The following is an 18,273-nucleotide window of genomic DNA, read 5'->3' as shown; positions in this document are numbered from 1 at the left end:
AAGGAATTGTAACATAGAAGTAAGAGTCGGAAAATTTGGAATGAAAATGAGATGATACTAAAGGCTTAGCATTTCATGTTCTCAAACAATAGCAGGAGTTGATGGTCTACGAAATACCTCTGTGGAGTGAGAGGTGCTTGAATCTCAGTTGGCAAGGGAGAATCTGAAACAGAAAAGTTGGGGAACTTACCTAAGCTCACGGTACGCAAACTGATTCCTTCCCCTGTTTGGAGAAAATACTGACACTTGGCTTTTTGCACGCCTTCAGAAGCTGAGGTGGCAAGCTCTGATCCGAGTGCTTTGGATGTCACATGCTCCAGTTTCTCCTTTGAGGAAAACAGAGCAAGTGGGTGTCTGTGCTCAGTATGTTCTTCATGTATATATGAAGGAAATACAGACTGTCACCGTCAGGTTTTTAAAAAGCAAAAGCAGGGAGAAAGTTGAAAAAATTTTTATTTTACCATTTGCCTCTGCTGACCTATTTGATGGAAAAAAATGCAAACCCCATCCTTTTTTTCCTTCTCCATTTTTCCTTTTTCAGGTCATCTTAGATACAGTTTCTTGAATTTCTTAACAAATGTTTTCTTTGTCTTCTTCTGTAACTCTATGTGTACCAAAGCTAAAAGAAAAAAAGGTGAAGTAGTGTTAAACTGGTTGAAATAAATTATCTTACTGGCTGAAGAAAACGCAGTACGAATAGACAGGTGGTCTCATTTCATTGATGGAACTAGTACAGAAGAAACATAATTGTAGTTTGCATTTGCTATCTAACAGTCAACCATTTATCACTTTCAATAATTTATTTATGATTTTTAAATTTCTGATTTTTATATTTTCAATATATTCATCCACAAATCCAGGCCAATCTTAGTCTGTTTAATTTCTATTTCTGAAAGTATTTTGGAGGCGTCATGCTTTTTTTTTTTCTTTTGGACTTGAACTATACAGACCCCTCTCTTCTGTTCTTGGAATCAGCAGCAGAAGCCTAACATGTGGCACCAAGAGGAAAAGCATTACCAGAGTAACTAATGGCTTGTGGTATAGTCTATTGAACTACTTGTTTATTATTTTTTTCACCCTCCTTATGTCTTGTCCTTTTACCCTTGGGAGAGACAAGAGAATGTTTCAACTGAGGAAAACAGAAGCAAAATAAACCCAACTATGCACACTACTTCTCTATTAAGTAAACAGCTTTGAACTGCAAAGTTGGAGAGAAGTTGTTATGGAGCTCTATTGCATAATGCAAGGCAGCATCGTCTTTCTCAAGTCTCTGACCGTCAAACAGAAGAAAATATTTACCCAGTGGGGCCAAATGAATTCCAGAGTAATGTGCGTCTTGCGAGGGTAAAAATCTCTTCATAACAAAGTTGGGTTTAGCATTTTCAGACTCCATCAGTTGATACTTCCTGATGGGAACTGAACCTGTCAAAATTTTAGTTGTATTTATTTTGCTGTCCTGGTAAGTCTGGCTGGAGTGGAACAAAAGGAATTTGAGTGACATTCTGTTTAAACCCAACCTGTAAGGTAACTGTAGCGGGCAGAATGGGTGCTAGCAAAACAGAAAACAGATGTAGGGAGAAAAGTACCAGATGTAGTGAAACACGATCAGATTAATTGCTTGAATGTGGGAGACAATGGGAGCACTCTTCTTGGCTTCCTTCTGCACTGACGTGTGAGCTGCTTCCTTTTGGTTACTCCAGAAATGCTCACTGTATAACCTTGTAATCACAGTAGATCCCCTGTTGCACCGTGGTGCTAACAAAGCTCCTATTGCCTCTCCACTCAAATGCTGCCTTTGATTACATAGTACCGCTGTATCTGCTCCACCTTTTTCTTACTCTTTCTTTTAGCAGTGCTAATGTCCAGTCTGAACCATGACCGTTGTACGTAGGTGTAGGTAGCATGGTGGAATTACATAAGGTGTCCTTCTAATTTCTTTTTTCCCAAATAAGCTAAGCAGAGTGGACTCAAAGTTGACATGTTGAGGTTTGGGGAGAGTGCAGGGCTTTTGCCAGCTTTCTTTTATGTACAAGAGAGTTTATGTGGTGTTGGGCAGCAGTGAGTCTAAAAGTGAGGGTGAGAACAAATACACATGTTCATAATTCCTTAGGGGATCTACGTGACTTATATGTCATGACGGTTGGTATTTTGCGGAGGATCATAGATGTCTTAAAGTATAGCGTTTGTGGAAGAACAAAAGACAACTGTTGGATGTTGCGGTGCAGACACACAGCTGCAGTCAAATGAAAGCTAGTTCAGAACTGTGGCTTGAAAGAGCCACAGTCCACTTGATTCTGTGATGACTTTCTCTTTACTGGCTGCAATGAAAATAGACTTTTGGTTCATTTTGTTCTGAGATTTGGAGTGTAAGCGTTTCAAAAGATCTGAGAACGGGGATCTTAAAGCTGAAAATACTGAGAAAAGTTGTTTTGGTGGTGCCTAAGGTTAGCACCTTCAGGTTAACCTGTCATTTTGTGGGACTGCACATCCTCTTCTAGGTGAAAAGTTGGTTTTAAGTACATACGCAATTTCTTTAGAAGATATGATGCACTGGTAAACTCTTATTGTATGAAAAACTGTGCAGGCTGATCAGTTGTTTTCTATACTCATTTTATACTGTCTGTTATATCACCTGCTATGAACGATAGATTGTTTTGGATTAATATGTGCAAGTTTGAATTTAGCTGGTTTTTATGGAGTATTTACTGAGTATTTTTCTATTTGTATGGTATGTAAAAAATATCATGCGTTAAGAATAATGCTTACTCTACTTTTTATTTCATGAGTTACATAAGTTTCACCAGCTAAATGGAAGAAAAAAGATACCATATTAACCTTTACACCACCTTGTGTCAATTCATTGTATTATATAAAGCTGTGTGTTACATAGTGTATGTTTTTAGCAGAACCACAAAATTGCAATGCTGCTTTTGGCACTAAATGTTGTGCTCGTCCATTCTTTTTGGTGATTTGTATTCACTTTGGGGTTATAATGTTAAACAAGGGAATCGGACAAGTTTCATAACACAGTTACTGTAACATGATACTGTGAACTAAACTTGCTGTTATTTATCTTTTTTTTTATATTTTCTCTTGTTCCAGCATAAAGCCAAGGTAGAAGCAATGACCTTAGACCTTGCTTCTCTTCAGAGTGTGCAGCACTTTGCTGAAGCATTCAAATCCAAGAATGTGTAAGTATTCAAAATTTACACGTAATAATTTCTTGTTATTTTAATGTCTTTATCAGCTGAGCACAGCTGGCAGAATTCACCGTAGTTGGACTGATCAGCAACTACAGTTAGTGAATTACCTTTTAACAGGATTTTTTTAAAATGTAAATTAAAGATAATTTGTTTTCATCTTAAAAAACCCCCATAATTACAGATCTCTTATTATTCCATGTGTAGCCCCAGCTTTAAAGGGGGCATTGGTGCCCCTGTGAGTATTGAAAAAGGCCAAAGCTAAACTGCATAGAAAACAGCTCAGGCAACTTTTATAAGTTTTGCAGTGGTTTGGGAGAGGTCAGGGATGAGCAATTAGCGCACTCCTTGTCTTGCTTTCTGTTCTAACCTTCTCTCTCTCTCTTTTTATTTTTAAAGCATTTAAAAAAAATAGCCCTATGAGCCAGACAGCTCCATTTTCCAGACCTGTATCTGGAATAGTACATAATAAAAAAAAAAAAATAAAAAGGGGGAGAGGGGCTGATAATGACATCACTTAACAATAGACCAATTTATATGGAGACAATCAGGTTAGCTTCCAAATGGTTTCTTTAATTTAACTTGAACAGAACAATGAATCTCTAAATTGAAGAAATGATTTGAAATCTTTAAGTGTCAGCTCTTGACAATAGATTCCACACTTTGTGCTTTTATCCACAGTTTGACCCATTGATTGTTGTGACTATTCAAACTTAGCTTCTTTCTGCAAATATTTCTGTAACACACATACATCTTCTCAAGAGAATATGGCCTCTTAGACAGCTCTGAAAATATATTGTCGTAGGGAAAATATATAAAAAAGAATGTTTTTTCACTTCTGAAATACTGCCAAAGCTAAATCTCACATGGATAGACAGATGACGTTTTAGTACTTATAGGTCTTTTAGATTCAAAGAATTGTCGAACTGACTTCTAACAAGTGTTCCTTTACTGCCAAAATCCTTGGTAACAATATTTTCTTCTCATATATCTTCTTCATATTAAAACTTTCCGAACTGACTTCTAACACAAGTTCCTTTACTGCCAAAATCCTTGGTAACAATATTTTCTTCTCATATATCTTCTTCATATATTAAAACTTTCTTGAAATAGAAAGACAAATCCTTGCAGTATTGCTGCTTTAATGCTAACTCAGTTTCATAATAGAAGAACAGTAAGTGTTTTAATGTAGCTTCTTCATGCTTTTAATATGCTACATTTCTTTAAAAATTATATGGTACACTGAAAAGTTAAAACCACCCTTCTTCCAAATGCAGCCCTTAACTTGATTTGCGCGATGCAGATCATATCATGGTCATCCTAGCTAGTCCATTCGGTATGCATGTTTATAAATCCTTAGAAGTGAACATGATTAAATCAATTTTTGCCAGAGAACTTAGAAAATGAGGAGATATAGAATCAGTAAAGATACAGAGTCAGTAAAACCTGTTTTACTTTTGTTGGCATATATTGTTTTACCAGTGTAGGTCTGTTAAGCTACATCGTCAGTGATGGACCGGTTTTACTAATGTTTCACTCTCATTTTATTTGGAAAAATTTTAATAATAGACAGCATTTATAGCCACTGCCTTGCCTTCAGATATTTCTGTCTCGAATCTGTGCTCAGATGTGTGTGTGTCTGGCAGGACTATTCCAAGCATTATAGGAAAATCTAAGGTCTGTATCTGTTGTGAGACATGCAGGGTTTTGACCAAAGTGAATTTCCAGTTAGATTTTGTTTAAAGTCTGAGGCTGGATGGAAACCAGACCCCACACCCTGCCTGTAGCAGTAGATCTTTTATCTGATACAGATACAGAAGAGTTACCTTACAATCATCTGCACTGGCAGGAGAATGGACTGGAAGACCTACTAGGTCTTTCTGGCTCTGATTTTTTGTGATTTAACTATGTCTGGATATGGTCAGAAAAGCAATTATATGGCAGTAGCATCTTATTACTACAATGCTGGCCCTATGTGTTTTCCAGCCCTAACGTACACTAACTATGTTTGTCTCTTCATTTATTTGGTTTGCCGTAGTGTCCAGAGGCTTTTGTCAGATCAGTGATTCCTTTGCATTAGTAGCTTTATGAGCAACTGAAAGAAATCTTACAGGCTTCAGTGTCAGACTGAGTCTTGTTCTTTATACTTTGGCAAGGCTGTTAGCTGGTAGCCTAACTTTCTTAAAAGGCTTTGATACCTCTGATTTCATGCACCTGTAGGAGAAGGCATACTGTGATACACTCTCCCCTGTTCCCATGAGGTAGCTATAAGTCCTGTTAATAAGCATAGGAAATACATTATGAGTATAGAGTTTTCTTTCTTACAAAATCTCTTACAAATTCCTTAACAATAAAGTAGTAGGAAAAGCAAATAAAGTGTTTGGGTTTTTTTCTAAACAAAACTATCATTTGAGTTCTGAGTTGTATAGCTCTTGGTTTCTGGGAAAAAAACCTACAATAATTTTAAAGTGTGAAGGAGAAATTTTATATGAATGCACACATTTCAATAAAGATCTGTATTTTTATTTCTCACAACATGTTATGTGAAGAGGCCTTTAGTATTCAGTGGTGAGTATCTTAAACTTCTGGGTGCAGATAGTTTTATTGTCTGTTTAATTTCTCCAGTCCACTATCGCTTTCTGGGACACTTTGGTATTCTACAGAATCTGTTGGTCTTGGTGACACCTGACTTAATAAGTGAAAAATTATAAAATAGACAATAAATTTGCCTGTCTTTTGAAATTCTGCTTTTCTGGGGACACTTTGTGGCTCTAGGTACTATTTTTTGTCAGCAGATATAAGGGTGTACTCATAGTCATGTCACAACCCAGGAGCCTTTTCTTCCCTGGTTGCTAGCTATTAGAAAAGAGTCTTCAAGGACTGTGTTTCACAGATCTCTTCCTGGATGAGAAAACTAAAATGGAACTATTCTAGAAAAAGGAACCCTAAATTTCATTGAGTTAAAACATCAAAACCTATTGCATCTGGGGAAGGTGGTGGTGGTGGGATTGCAGGGAACAGAGGGAAAATTGCTGAGATTGTAAATCTCCTGCCTTAATCAAAAAACGTGTAGAGAAAAAAAAAAAAAGCCTTCTTGAATGTGCTTGAGAATCTGAGAGATTCTGGAAACTACGTGAAGAATGAAGAAATGTCATCCTCTGCTGAGCAGGAATTTAGCAGGGGCTGGTTGCATGCAGAAAACGATGCAACAGAGGGAGCATTGAGAAAAACATAAATAATGAACGGGAGGAAAGAGTTACTCTGCAAAGGAACATTTAATATAAATTGGAGTAGTACTTAACAGCTAAGAAGGCTTCCTTGTTTGAAAGTAAAAATCAGATGATTCATCTTCAAGTTATCAGGCTTCTAAGAGATTTGATAGGAGTCCTTTATTCCTGTTTGGATTTGTTAGGTGTTGCAGCCTTGTCCACAGATAAAATTTGGGCCCAGAGTATATAAACACTGGTAAAATATGCTGTATTCATATAAATATATTCTAGAAAATCCTTCACCTCACAGAAAAAAATAATTTTTTTGTTTCCATTATCTATACTCTTGAGTTGATACAGCTGTTTCTCTTTCTGAGACTTTTTTTTTATCCATGCAGTTTCAAATAAAGCTTTGGGGGAGAAGGGTTTTGCAGATTATTTTAGATCCTGCAGTTCTGCGATCACAGCAGAATATAAACTTTCCTTTGAGCAGAACAGTGCTCTCCAGGTTTTTCTTGCTCTCACAGTTACAAAGATTCTGTGGGCAGAATAAGCTAAATGCAATAACTTAGTCTGATCTCCCAAAGTCGTTTTTGGGAGAAGACAGAATAAAACAATATTGCTGTTTAATATTTGATCTTACCTCTTACTTCATTGTAGCACAACCTGAACACAATGTGGCTAATACATAAAATGGAAGTCTAACTTGGTAAAAGATAGGGCTGAAGGATTTACAGAGCAAATTCTTTAGAGAAAGCCAGTTCATTATGTTACAGTAATGGTGACTAATTTTAGGCTCTCTAGTAGTTTGAGATGCAATGTTGTTTTTTCTGTGTGGTTTTTTTTAACCTGTGATTTCTGGCTATCTTTTAGTATTCCTGGCTTCTTGTCTGGAGATACATTCCCCACTGGATATTTCCACCAGGAGTGAATGACCTCCACCTTCCTTCCATGTGAAGACAGTGCTAGGATTAGGATGAGAGTAGGAAAAGAGGTCTCAGTGCACCTAAATGGCTAGATTTGTTCACGTTACTTCTTTTATCTGTATCTAGTCTTTCCCCTCTGCTAGTTTCCAGCTCAGGCAGTTGGTTGAATGTCTCTGTTATGGAAAATCAAATAAATGATCTGTTTATAATAATGTTCTGGGCTAAGATGGATTTGGCATTAGCTGTTTTTTGTGCAGCTGGACGAGGCAGACCAACCAATCTTTCATATTAGGCTTTTGGAAGTAAAAAACCCCGAATTGAATCTCCTCTTCATTGAGTGGGCACAATGTGAGGAATTATGGTTGGTATTAATCCACTTTATAGACAAAATGACTGCCTTCCTGTGATTGTATGCAACGTAGCATTTAAATTTAGTCAGCATCAGTGTTTGATAGTTCAAGGTCTGTAGAATTTGGTATTTGTGTAGGAGAGTGGATTTGTGGATGTGATACTTCGGTATTTATTTCCCAGTTTAATCATCACATATTTGACTAAAACCTGCATACTTTAATTGGGGGACAGCACTAATGTTTCAGTTCCAAAATTTCCAAAATAGCTACCTGTTGTCAATATTTACAGTCAAGTTATCATGGCATTTGCCTGATCCTCAGCATAAGAACGCTTCCATGGTCAAAACGGTTAGCAGGCAGAAATGAGCAGTAAAGTTACAGATGAAATTTTATGTGCATCTTTAGTTTTGAGTGGTGCGTGGTGCCATTTGGTTTGAATTAAAGTTATCTTCAGCCAAACAGTAAGACATCAATTTAATGTTCTCAATGTTCGAGGAAAAAAAATTGAAATTATCCTGAAAAATCTTGAATTACTTCAAAGATATAAAATAGCGTTTGCCAACAGCTACTACTTAGAATTTTCTGAATTGGTAGCAGCAATTCACAATTATGCAGGACTTCCATATGTAGATTTTCACTGCAGTTACTTTCCTATACTTTAAAATAGGATTTTTTTTTTGTGGTAAGATTTGGCATATGCTAACAGTTTATTCACTTACACTGTGTGTAGAAATATGGAAAAGACAGCAGTTATGAATTATGATTCTCCATTTGGAACTTTAGTCTCTTCTTATTTCCCTAACCAGACCCAAAATGGAGTGGGCCAGATTTTCAGCTGGCTTCCTTAACTGAGGCCTCAAACTCTATGAGTACATTCATTTTTCATGCTGCAAGCAGAAGCGCTCTGAAATCTTGTGGGTGCAATTAAGATTTCAGAGCCTGCTAAAAATTTACTCCAGAATACTGTTTTTCTGCATTTTCATGTATTATAACTGACATATTGCATGTGTGTTAAGTTGTTTTTAAATTCCAATTTAACCACAATTAAATCATAGACATTGTATGATAAATTCTATTCATAGATATAAAACATATGTAAAAATGAGATCTGTTTAGCAAGTTGTTGCATAGATAATGTAAAAGATCCAGAAAAAATGAATACATGATTTAAACGAATTATTAGTGATGCCATTATGCCAATATGCTTAACGGTTCTGTAGCAGATGTATCTCTGTCAGAGATGATCGTTGCCACTGTGTATTGTCTTTCAAAATTTGAACATATTTTCTAACACTGTACAAATCTGTTAACTCTTTGACATTTATAGAAATACTTTTTGTGAATTAAAACTAGTAACAGTTGAGCTATTATATTTGTCTTCTCAACTTAGAATACAGTTGGCATTCTGACAGTGCCACTGAGGCACAAACTTCTGGACAACATCGTACATTTTGAGATATCAGAAAATATCCATATTGAATTAAGTATTGAAACATGCATAGTTCAGAAGTTACTGTTGCAGTCAGCACGTATCTTAAATTTAAATACGATCAAAGGCTGACTGCATTGGAATCATACTGTCATGGTTTAGCCACAGCCGGCAACTGAGCACCACACAGCTGCTCACTCACCCCCCGCCCTCCCGCCCCGGTGGGATGGGGGAGAGAATTGGAAGAGTAAAAGTGAGAAAACTCGTGGGTTGAGATAAGAACAGTTTAATAATTGAAATAAAATTTTTTAAATCCAAAACACAGCACTGTACCAGCTACTAGGAAGGAAATTAACTCTATCCCAGACAAAACCAGGACACATACATAATAATATTAGGGTGAAACTTTTTTTTTTCTTTGTGGTGGTACTGTGCCTTATTAAAGCCGGGGGATTGGCTTTCTGCATAAATATTTTTTCTTTCTTTTTTTTTTCCCCTCCTTTCTTCTGTTTAAGCTCTCGTACACAATTACCCCATGTGTCAAGTCATGTGGATCAAAAAACTGTTTCCAGTATTTTTTAAATTAAAAATCTCTCACGCTTAACTCCTCTCCCCTTTTAGTGGAGGCAGAAATCATGACGTTTTCACCAGATCACCTTTCATTTCATCTGCTTTTTTTTGCTTTAAAGTAGAAGTCCATATTAAAATAAAGATAGGATTGACAGTTCACCATAACTTTACATATAGTTGCATCTGCAAAAATAGTAAGTGTTTTTACATATTACTAGCAGAAAGATTTTGTTAGGTGTTTGTTACATAGTTTTATGACTATAACTGCGCTGTCTGAAATTTGCGAACTTGCCACTTGTCTTTGGACACTTTGCACTCTTTTCACTGTAACCTAACGAAGAAACCTTGATAACCCTCCAGTGGCTTTCTGCTTAGCACACTGGTTGTTCTGGTTCCCATTTTGAGCCATGTGCCTATGCCTAAGTCTAAGCTGAGTCTAAGATGGCTCATAAAGTCTTGGGGCCCTGTCTTCCTAAAAAATTTCCACAAGATGCACCAGCTGTGGAGGCTGTTTTGAGTATCTAAGGAAGAATATGCCTGATTAAAATGTATTCTGTTGCAAACAAAACAAGGATTTTGCAGCATTATAGCTTAATGGGTTTTAAGAAGATCTGTGTGTTTAATTGATGTTGTCTTCTAAAAATTCTGAAATATAAGGCAAGAGTAGCTATTTAATTGCATATACATTAAAATGTATTTAGTCTATTTAGTTAAAGGCTTTCTATGGGAGATAATTAAAACACATGGAGGCAGAGTCTTCTGGCACTTGGGTATGGAAGCCTTACTGCTGACGTTAGACAGGCCATGCATATACCACATGTGTCTTAATCTTAGAATCCAAAAAATTGTGTTATAGTTTGAAGAGGTTGTATTTCTTCATTAGTGGTTCCCAAGGCACCAAAAATCCCAGAGGATGTCAAAGTACATTAATTTTTATCACAACATGGAATCTTTCAGGTCTGAATGGCAGCACACAGCTGTTAGGGGCTTTCTGAACTCTATTACAGCTCTATATATCTCTAGGCAAAACAGAGGAAGGAGTTGTCATTGGCAAGTGAAATGTTCAAAATGCATGAAGTGTTTTATTGTTTGAATGATCAACCGTGGTCCCGAAAACATTTTCCAAGGAGTTAGCTCTTTTCAATGGGAACTATCACAAATATGTAATAAAAGTAGTAATTGACCTTCCTTGTGAGTTGTAGCTTTCTTTTTTCTAACAAGTATTTACTGTGTACAAATGAAATTTGTATATTTAGAAGTATGTGCAGAAACAATAAATCATTCCATGGTTATTGCAAAAATTTGTTGCTTTACAGGTGGCTTATGCTTATTTGTAACTCCTTGTGTATACGTGTAAGTAATGATTTGCTGTTGGGATTTTGAAAAAGATGTATGTGTCCACTTTGGGGTAGCGAATGTCCTTAGGTGAGCTGCTGAATGAAAATTACCAGATTCTCGATATTTTCATTGCTGCTGTCTCCTAAGCATCAGGGAGATTTAAAACAGAACAAAATATCTTTGCAAGGCATGGCAAGGAATGGAACGAAGTGCTCCTTTTATTGTGCCAGGGCTTGAGAAAAGGAAGAGGATGCAGAATGGAAATGCTGAAAGGTTGAATAGATATAGAAATTAAGTTGTAGAGCCCTATCCTATCCCTCTTCTACCCCAACCTGGCCCCAGGACTTTCAAAATCCATACTTACGGAGTATTTTGAGTCCCCAGGGATACAGAACTAGCAAAGATGCAACACTTTGACAAAGGAAAACGTGGTTTCTTGGATGGATTTTGGTTTGAAATGTGGTCCTGAGGAGGCATTGAGGTGAGGGAAGAGCAGCACGGATACCTATTGTTAATATCAATACTCTGAGTATACTGTGTGCTGTCAGTCAGAGGAAATTTAGTGTTAGATTATAGCTATGCAAAAGGAAATTCAGAGCTGTGGATAATGGGCCCCCAAAAGGTGAGAGAGTCCCTGGTATGAACCTAATGGAAGGAAGAAACCCACCACAGGCTTGTGAAATATAATTCTTCCTCCTTCTCCATCCTGCCTTGTAGTTATAAGTTAAAAAGCAAGTACAAATACTAATCTTGACCTTCATTTTTAAGCAATAGTTTGTTATCAAAAGAAAGTGATTTACTGATGCGATGATACTAAATAAGAAAATGTAGATTAAAAAGTTCCTAATTTCTCAGATTTCTAGTATCACGTACCATACTTGCAGTGTATAAATTAGCCAAGTGTGGGAGACAGATCATGTCCACAAATTAAACCTCATCCCTGCTTTTCTTATTTTGTGTGTAGTCTTTGTGAAACTCATACTAGAGTGGAAGGAGAAATCCCAGTGTGGATCATTTTTGAGGGAAGGTGCTTTGGGCAGTGCAGGTTTTACTAAGGTCAGTTTGAGGGCAACATTAGAAATGTTTAAAGTGTTAATGTAAAATGTTTAAAAACCTTAAATGTTTAAATCCTTTCGTTATTTAATATTGGTTTTGAATTTCTCTTCAGAAGTTCAACTTCAAAATTTTCACAATAGTTGAAATTGCTTCTGCACCCCATTACGAGGAAAAGTAGGCCTCTCAAACTCTTCTGTCCCCCTAGAGCTAAAATGACAGAATTTTTCTTCAAAGGAAGAGAACTTGTTAATTTCTGGAGGTGTAAGATGATGGGGGTTTTTTTGGTGTGTTTTTTTTCCCCCTGTATGTGTAAGAAAAGCTAATAAAGGGAAAACCAGGACTAATGGATGTTTTCTATTAAGTTCTAAATCTGTTGAGACCTCTGTTCCTTCTCCAAACTTTTATGAAATTGTATACTGAAGATTTTATAGAGGTAATGAATAATGATTGAGAGATGGTTGACCTATTTGGCAGTATGCAGATGATATATTAAGAAGACATAGGGGCAGCTGTTCGTAATAATTCCCATGTATTTGGTATGAAGGAAGAAGCAGAACAGTTTCAGTCCACTCACATTAATCTCTTGGAAGTGGGGCAGAAGTATTTGCTGATCAACAGTGTCAAATCCTGCAAAGAAATCCAGTAGGATGAATTTGAGAGAATTTGCTGTGCTTCTAGCAGAAGGTCATCCATCAGGGCTCTAAGGCCTGTGTTAGTGGCTTGCCTTAAAATGAAGCCTGTCTGACAAGGATCCACAATTCTGCCAGCTGACAGGTGGCATTAGAGGGTATTTTTGCTGACTTTTCAGTCAATATTTTTAGAAAAAGGGAAGTTAGACATTAGGCATTCGTTTCCAAAATTCATAGAGTTAAGCAGTGCTTTTTGGTTTTTTTGTTTTTGTTTGTTTTCATCAAACAAGTAAATATTTTTGGGTCGGTGTTAGATTTTACTTCCTACTGCTGTCTGACTGTTACTGATTTTCTCGTTGCTCAGTTTCCCATCAGTGCCGCTTGTAAAACTGAGAGGGATTTCTGGAGATGGTTGTTTAACTCTCCCTTTTTCCGGAGAGCCATAAGCCTAGCCTGGGTGTTGGTTATTTCCTTTGTGAATATAGGCATTCCCTCACAGAAGGAAGTACCATTTTCTAACTTTGAGAGAAAGCAACATGGGTGTTCAGATTTATGGGATGGAAAAGTTCGGTGGGCTGTGACTTTGCTTCTTTATGGAAGAGAAGTCACAACTCTCTGCCTTCTTTACCGGCCGTGACATAGGTCTACAGTTGCTTATGGGACTTTGGGGATATGGCGAGGCCTTTTCTGTTGAATTTCTGTGTAATTCCAAACAGTGTGAACTTTTCAAATCACTTGAGAAGTGCCCCAGATGGTGTGACATTCTGCTTCATGGGAAGATTTGAAAGTATTCCCTTTGCATAATTTCTGGTTAACTATTTCATTACGTTTGAAATGGGAGAACACCAAAGCCAAGAACTCTGTTGACATTTTGGTGGTGTTTGTTTAACCTCCTAGTGCACAGGCTACATTTGTTGAAAAATATTATTCTTACCTTTGCAAATCATCAGTAATTAATTCCCTTGGAAATATCTACTGCTGCACGCAGCCAGCTTGGGAGGCTGCCGACAGATCATAGTTTTACATCAGGTGCTAACAAATTGATTATTAAATTTAATAATTAACTGATTTATAGCAACAACTTAATTTCTGTATCTCTAATGTATTCACTTACTGTATTTTCAAATAGTGCAGAACAGTTGGATTGCTTTGTTGCTTCTAATGGTGAATTGAGGACAACATAAAAGATCTGAATGACTTGCCTAGTGCAAGGGTTAGTGATGTATCACAGATTTGTGAAGTGCACAAGGTATTAGATGGTTTTCAGCTGAGATATTCACAATTAAAAATGTCCTTGTTAATTCTATATGCTTTTTAACTTTCACGAAATTGTAGCTACACTTCCCAGCACGGTGAGAGTTTTTTAGAATTGCTGTATAGCTTGCAGTTAAAGCAGTGTATTCCTAAGTCTCAGTCATGCTGTGAAGGATAAGAAACTGTGACTACATGCTATGATGGAGCAGCTCATGTTCAAGTCCCAGTGCATACTTAAATTGTAATGGTAGACCACGTTAGCTCACTTGCTGTGATGTAAGCCACTGACTGAAGACATTTTGAGGAGACATAGGGGTAAATTTTCAAAACACTCTGCGAGGTTTTAACTATACAGTGTTTCCAGAAATATCAAATAGGCATCATGGTTAGAGGGAGCAGCTTGGTAATGTCGATACCAGGAGTAAACACTAAAGAAAATTTTTCTTTGCTGCTGACATTTTTTGTTGGCCTTAGATGTGCCTTTGATGTAGAAATACAAACTATTTTAAACTGAGGGGGGATTTTTTTTTTCCTTGGGCTCAGGAGAAAGCCTAATGTAGATCGCAGCAATGATTTTAATGAACTTGTGAAATCAAGGTCATAGTTCTGCTATCACTTAAAAATACTCCTGTCATAAAACAAAGCTGTAGTGCCAGGTGTGTGGTGTGAATTGTCATGTATCTTAAAAATTTTGTTCCTGCATAATGATACGTTCAGTGATACAGAACTCTGCACCATTGAGATTAGAATCTGTCATCTGTGGCTGAAATTCATAACTATATGGTGGCTGTTACATAGATAATCTCATTAATTTCCTGGTGTGTAAATGTCCAGGTCACAAAAACTTAGATGACAATTTTCAGTAATTGGACCTTTGTTAGCAGTCTGACAAGAGACACCGGTAGCTTAATGGACATGGATCCAAATCTGAGAGGTGTTTCTTTCTGAGCTGAAATGAAGCACAACAGCAGTATCTATTGACACGACCCTTTAGGTTTCTTTTCTGTGGTGTTTTCTAGAGAAATCAGTTTTTAACTATTTAAAACCACTAACGCCAATTAAAAATAAAGGAATTCTAAAAGGGAATGTGATATTACCTTTTCAGTATGATAGGAATTTAAAATGTCTCTGTACTTATTTTTATATTTCTTCACAGATTTTTCTAATAGAATATTGTAAATACTTTTAACTTTATGGTCTCTTTAATTTTAATTACTTTTACTTTAAAAAATTAGAACAAAATGTTGTTTGAAAAATACAAATCTCATGAAAAGGACTGAAGCATAATTTTATTTCTTTTATAAAACCCAATTAAATGCCCTGACAATTTAAAAGTGACTGCATTTTATAGTTTTATAATTCTAGAAGCATATTTTTAATTAATTGAGCTGACAGATTTAGATATAGAGTGCATATTTTGCCTCTGGTAGTTATTGTGTAATTAGTATTAACAAAGGATACTACAATTTGGATAGGTTGAGTATAGTTTTGGTACATGTATGAGTCCTTTCTGTCTTACTGTGGTCTGTTACTTCATAGTACATATGACAATTATCAAATAGAATTATGATCTTTTTAAAAAGTGCCATATTTGCTTTTGCAGGGAATGGCGATGGTATTGCTTGTATTACTGCTGTACTCATGTGCCTCAGTTCTCATACAGGAGGCTCTTATACCAAAAATTGCATCTATGTTGAAGAAACTTGTTCCTTTTTCCCAGCAGATTTACAAATCTGTAAATTAATTCTTGCTAGAGCTTTTCATAAACTTTCAGAAGAGGTGATGAATCATCCAAAGTTTCCACACACGCACTCTCAGTCTTCGTGAGGCTTTGTTTTCCTCTTGGCAGATGCATCTCAAACAGGCAAAATGAACTCGGGTTTAAAACATTTTAATAAAATATGCCTTAAAAGGTCAGGTACCTTTTAAAAAATATGATCCTGCATATCTTAGTAAATAGCCTGCTTGCGCTGTGTTGAGTGAGGCTGCAAAGATGAAAAGAACAACTGCCTTTTTTGCAAGCTGGTTTGAACAGAAAGAGAGAACCTTGCCTTTAAAAGGACAGTCCCCCTTTATCTTCAATTTCTTCTGCGGGTGTAGTATGTATGTGAAGATGATATGTGTGTAAGTGTCACTGACCAAAAGGCAAATCAGAAATTCATCACTTCAGAAAATGAGCTTCCCAAAGTACACAGATGTTTCATACTGCTTCTGAAGCTTTTTGTTAAAGTTTTCCAAGCTGGCACAGGTACAGGTATTAGATTGTTAATTTCTTATTAAAGCAGACTACAGTGGTAACGTCCCAGCGGGCTTGAAGTTGAAATTTATTTTAATAAGGAAATACAGCCTACTGTTTATGTCGATGTTTATGCAGCTCTTTCAGTATTCAGCTAAGGTGCATTTGATTCCCCCAGAAATGTTTTTTTGAAAACCGGGCTATCAAAATCTGGGGTTTTCAAACATGCCTGAAGGAATCTAATTGCTTAGGTTTGTTTGACAACCTGGGGCTTCATGTTTCACATTCTTTTCCAGAATTCCTTTTGCAGATGCTCAGAGTTGCAGTATATGTGTCTTTCAACCATGTAGAAAAATGATCTGACTCTGGGTCTCCTGTCATCTTTTGTGTGTAGTGCTGTGAGGAAGTACTGCAATAGAACAGAGGGCAAGCAGCTGTTTTTCCTAGTTATGCTTCATTTATTATCTTCAGAATTACAGTTTATGTTGGGTGGTTGATTTTGTATCATGGGATTCGGCCAATTGCAGTGAAGACATAATAGGCTGGAACAGGCTAAACAAACAAATGTGACAAATCTTAATATTGTGGTGTTAGGACATCACAGTATTAGTGCACGGTTAGTGCAGGAATGAAAGGTATTTGTTTGACAGTCGTTATTTTGTGAGACCTTTCCTATTTAATTTTATCAGGGCCACAGATGCCAGATGCAGACTCTCAAGTCTGAGGTTTTCAGCTCAGGTACGCTTGCTGAGGTCTGCTGCATCAGACTCTGACTCAAGGACAAGAATACACTATTGGTGCCAAGGTTGCCTTAGAGATGAAACCATCTAGCAAATGTAGATCCATCTGAGGTCCAAGAACCAGTCTTTGCTGTGTTTCATAAGGATTTGAAAAAAGACAAGAAAGAAGAGAAAGAGTGTTTGTCCTTGATCTTGCTGTGGAGGTTGGGAAGGCTGCAAGGTGTGTAGCATCCTGAGATTACAGTGGAGACATCAAGGAATTTGCAGTTTTCTGGACCTGATTTTTGAATGAGAGCGGTATGTGACAGTCTAGGTTCTTTTCTAGCTTAGTTTGGCAGAATCTTACCCTTTGCAAAGCAAATAAGGAATGCTTCATTTCAAGTTCCTTCATCGTGGCATTTCTATTTAAACTGGGTTAGCTGAGTTCAGTAAGGAAGGATTCTGTCTCAAGGATCTCATACGTATTGTGTGCAGTTTTTCCACCAAGGATTACAGCTTCTGGAGGATGTTTTTATTTTCCAACTCAGTCTTTATCAACTTGTATTTTTTAACAGCATACGTCACAAGCTGCAGAAGTATAAGACGTGGGCATGTGCCTTGTTGCATTGTGGCTTTATTTCTTAATCACTTTTCCCCTACCACTTGTGCAGATGTCATGAATGGATGTGTACCCCACAAAAGAAAGTGATAGGAGTTGCTCCTCCCCTAGGAAAAGTTTATTTTCTAAATGCTCCAGAAGGAGACTGTTTCCTGATTAGCAATTGGGAGACTGGTGATAGTATTGAGGTATTTCTGGTGACCTGCCCATGCATGTCAGCCATCCATCCACTGATCGCTATTGTTCTGAACGTTCAGGACATACGGAGTTTGTTATGGTGGTCTTGCCCTGGTAGGCATCTTGAGATGACATGTTGTGGTGGGCTAATTTATTAAAGTAGATTTGGATAGTGAGAAACAAAAGTTGGTGCTCCGCTGGACCTGTTATTTACAAACAGAGAAGGACTAGTGCATGATGTGATGGTTGGAGGCCGTCTTCGGCATAGCGATCATGAAATGATAGAGTTTTCGATTCTCAGAGAAGTAAGGAGGGGGGTCAGCAGAACTGCCACCTTGCACTTCTGGAGGGCAGACTTTGGCCTGTTTAGGAGCCTGCTTGACAGAGTCCCTTGGGAGGCAGTCCTGAAGGGAAAAGGAGTCCAGGAAGGCTGGACATTCTTCAAGAAGAAAATCTTAAAGGTGCAGGAACAGGCCGTCCCCATGTGCCGGAAGATGAGCCGGCGGGGAAGAAGAACAGCCTGGCTGAACAGAGAGCTTTGGCTGGAACTCAGGAAAAAAA

The 18,273-nt window shown here is 37.2% G+C and overlaps 1 protein-coding gene across 1 annotated transcript in view; it reads left to right on the top strand.

Moving 5' to 3' along the window:
* WWOX (WW domain containing oxidoreductase) overlaps positions 1 to 18,273 on the top strand; it is a 547,096-nt gene that overhangs the window by 111,701 nt on the left and 417,122 nt on the right. The window contains exon 5 of the mRNA XM_009277308.1: positions 3,103 to 3,191. Coding sequence (XP_009275583.1) covers positions 3,103 to 3,191 — 89 coding nt within the window. The remainder of the gene's footprint in view (positions 1 to 3,102; positions 3,192 to 18,273) is intronic.

Source organism: Aptenodytes forsteri, unplaced genomic scaffold, assembly GCF_000699145.1.
Source record: "Aptenodytes forsteri isolate BGI_AS27 unplaced genomic scaffold, ASM69914v1 Scaffold50, whole genome shotgun sequence".
Classification (NCBI taxonomy): Eukaryota; Metazoa; Chordata; class Aves; order Sphenisciformes; family Spheniscidae; genus Aptenodytes; species Aptenodytes forsteri.
The sequence above is the reverse complement of the archived record's forward strand: the minus strand, read 5'-3'. Positions and strand labels throughout refer to the sequence as shown.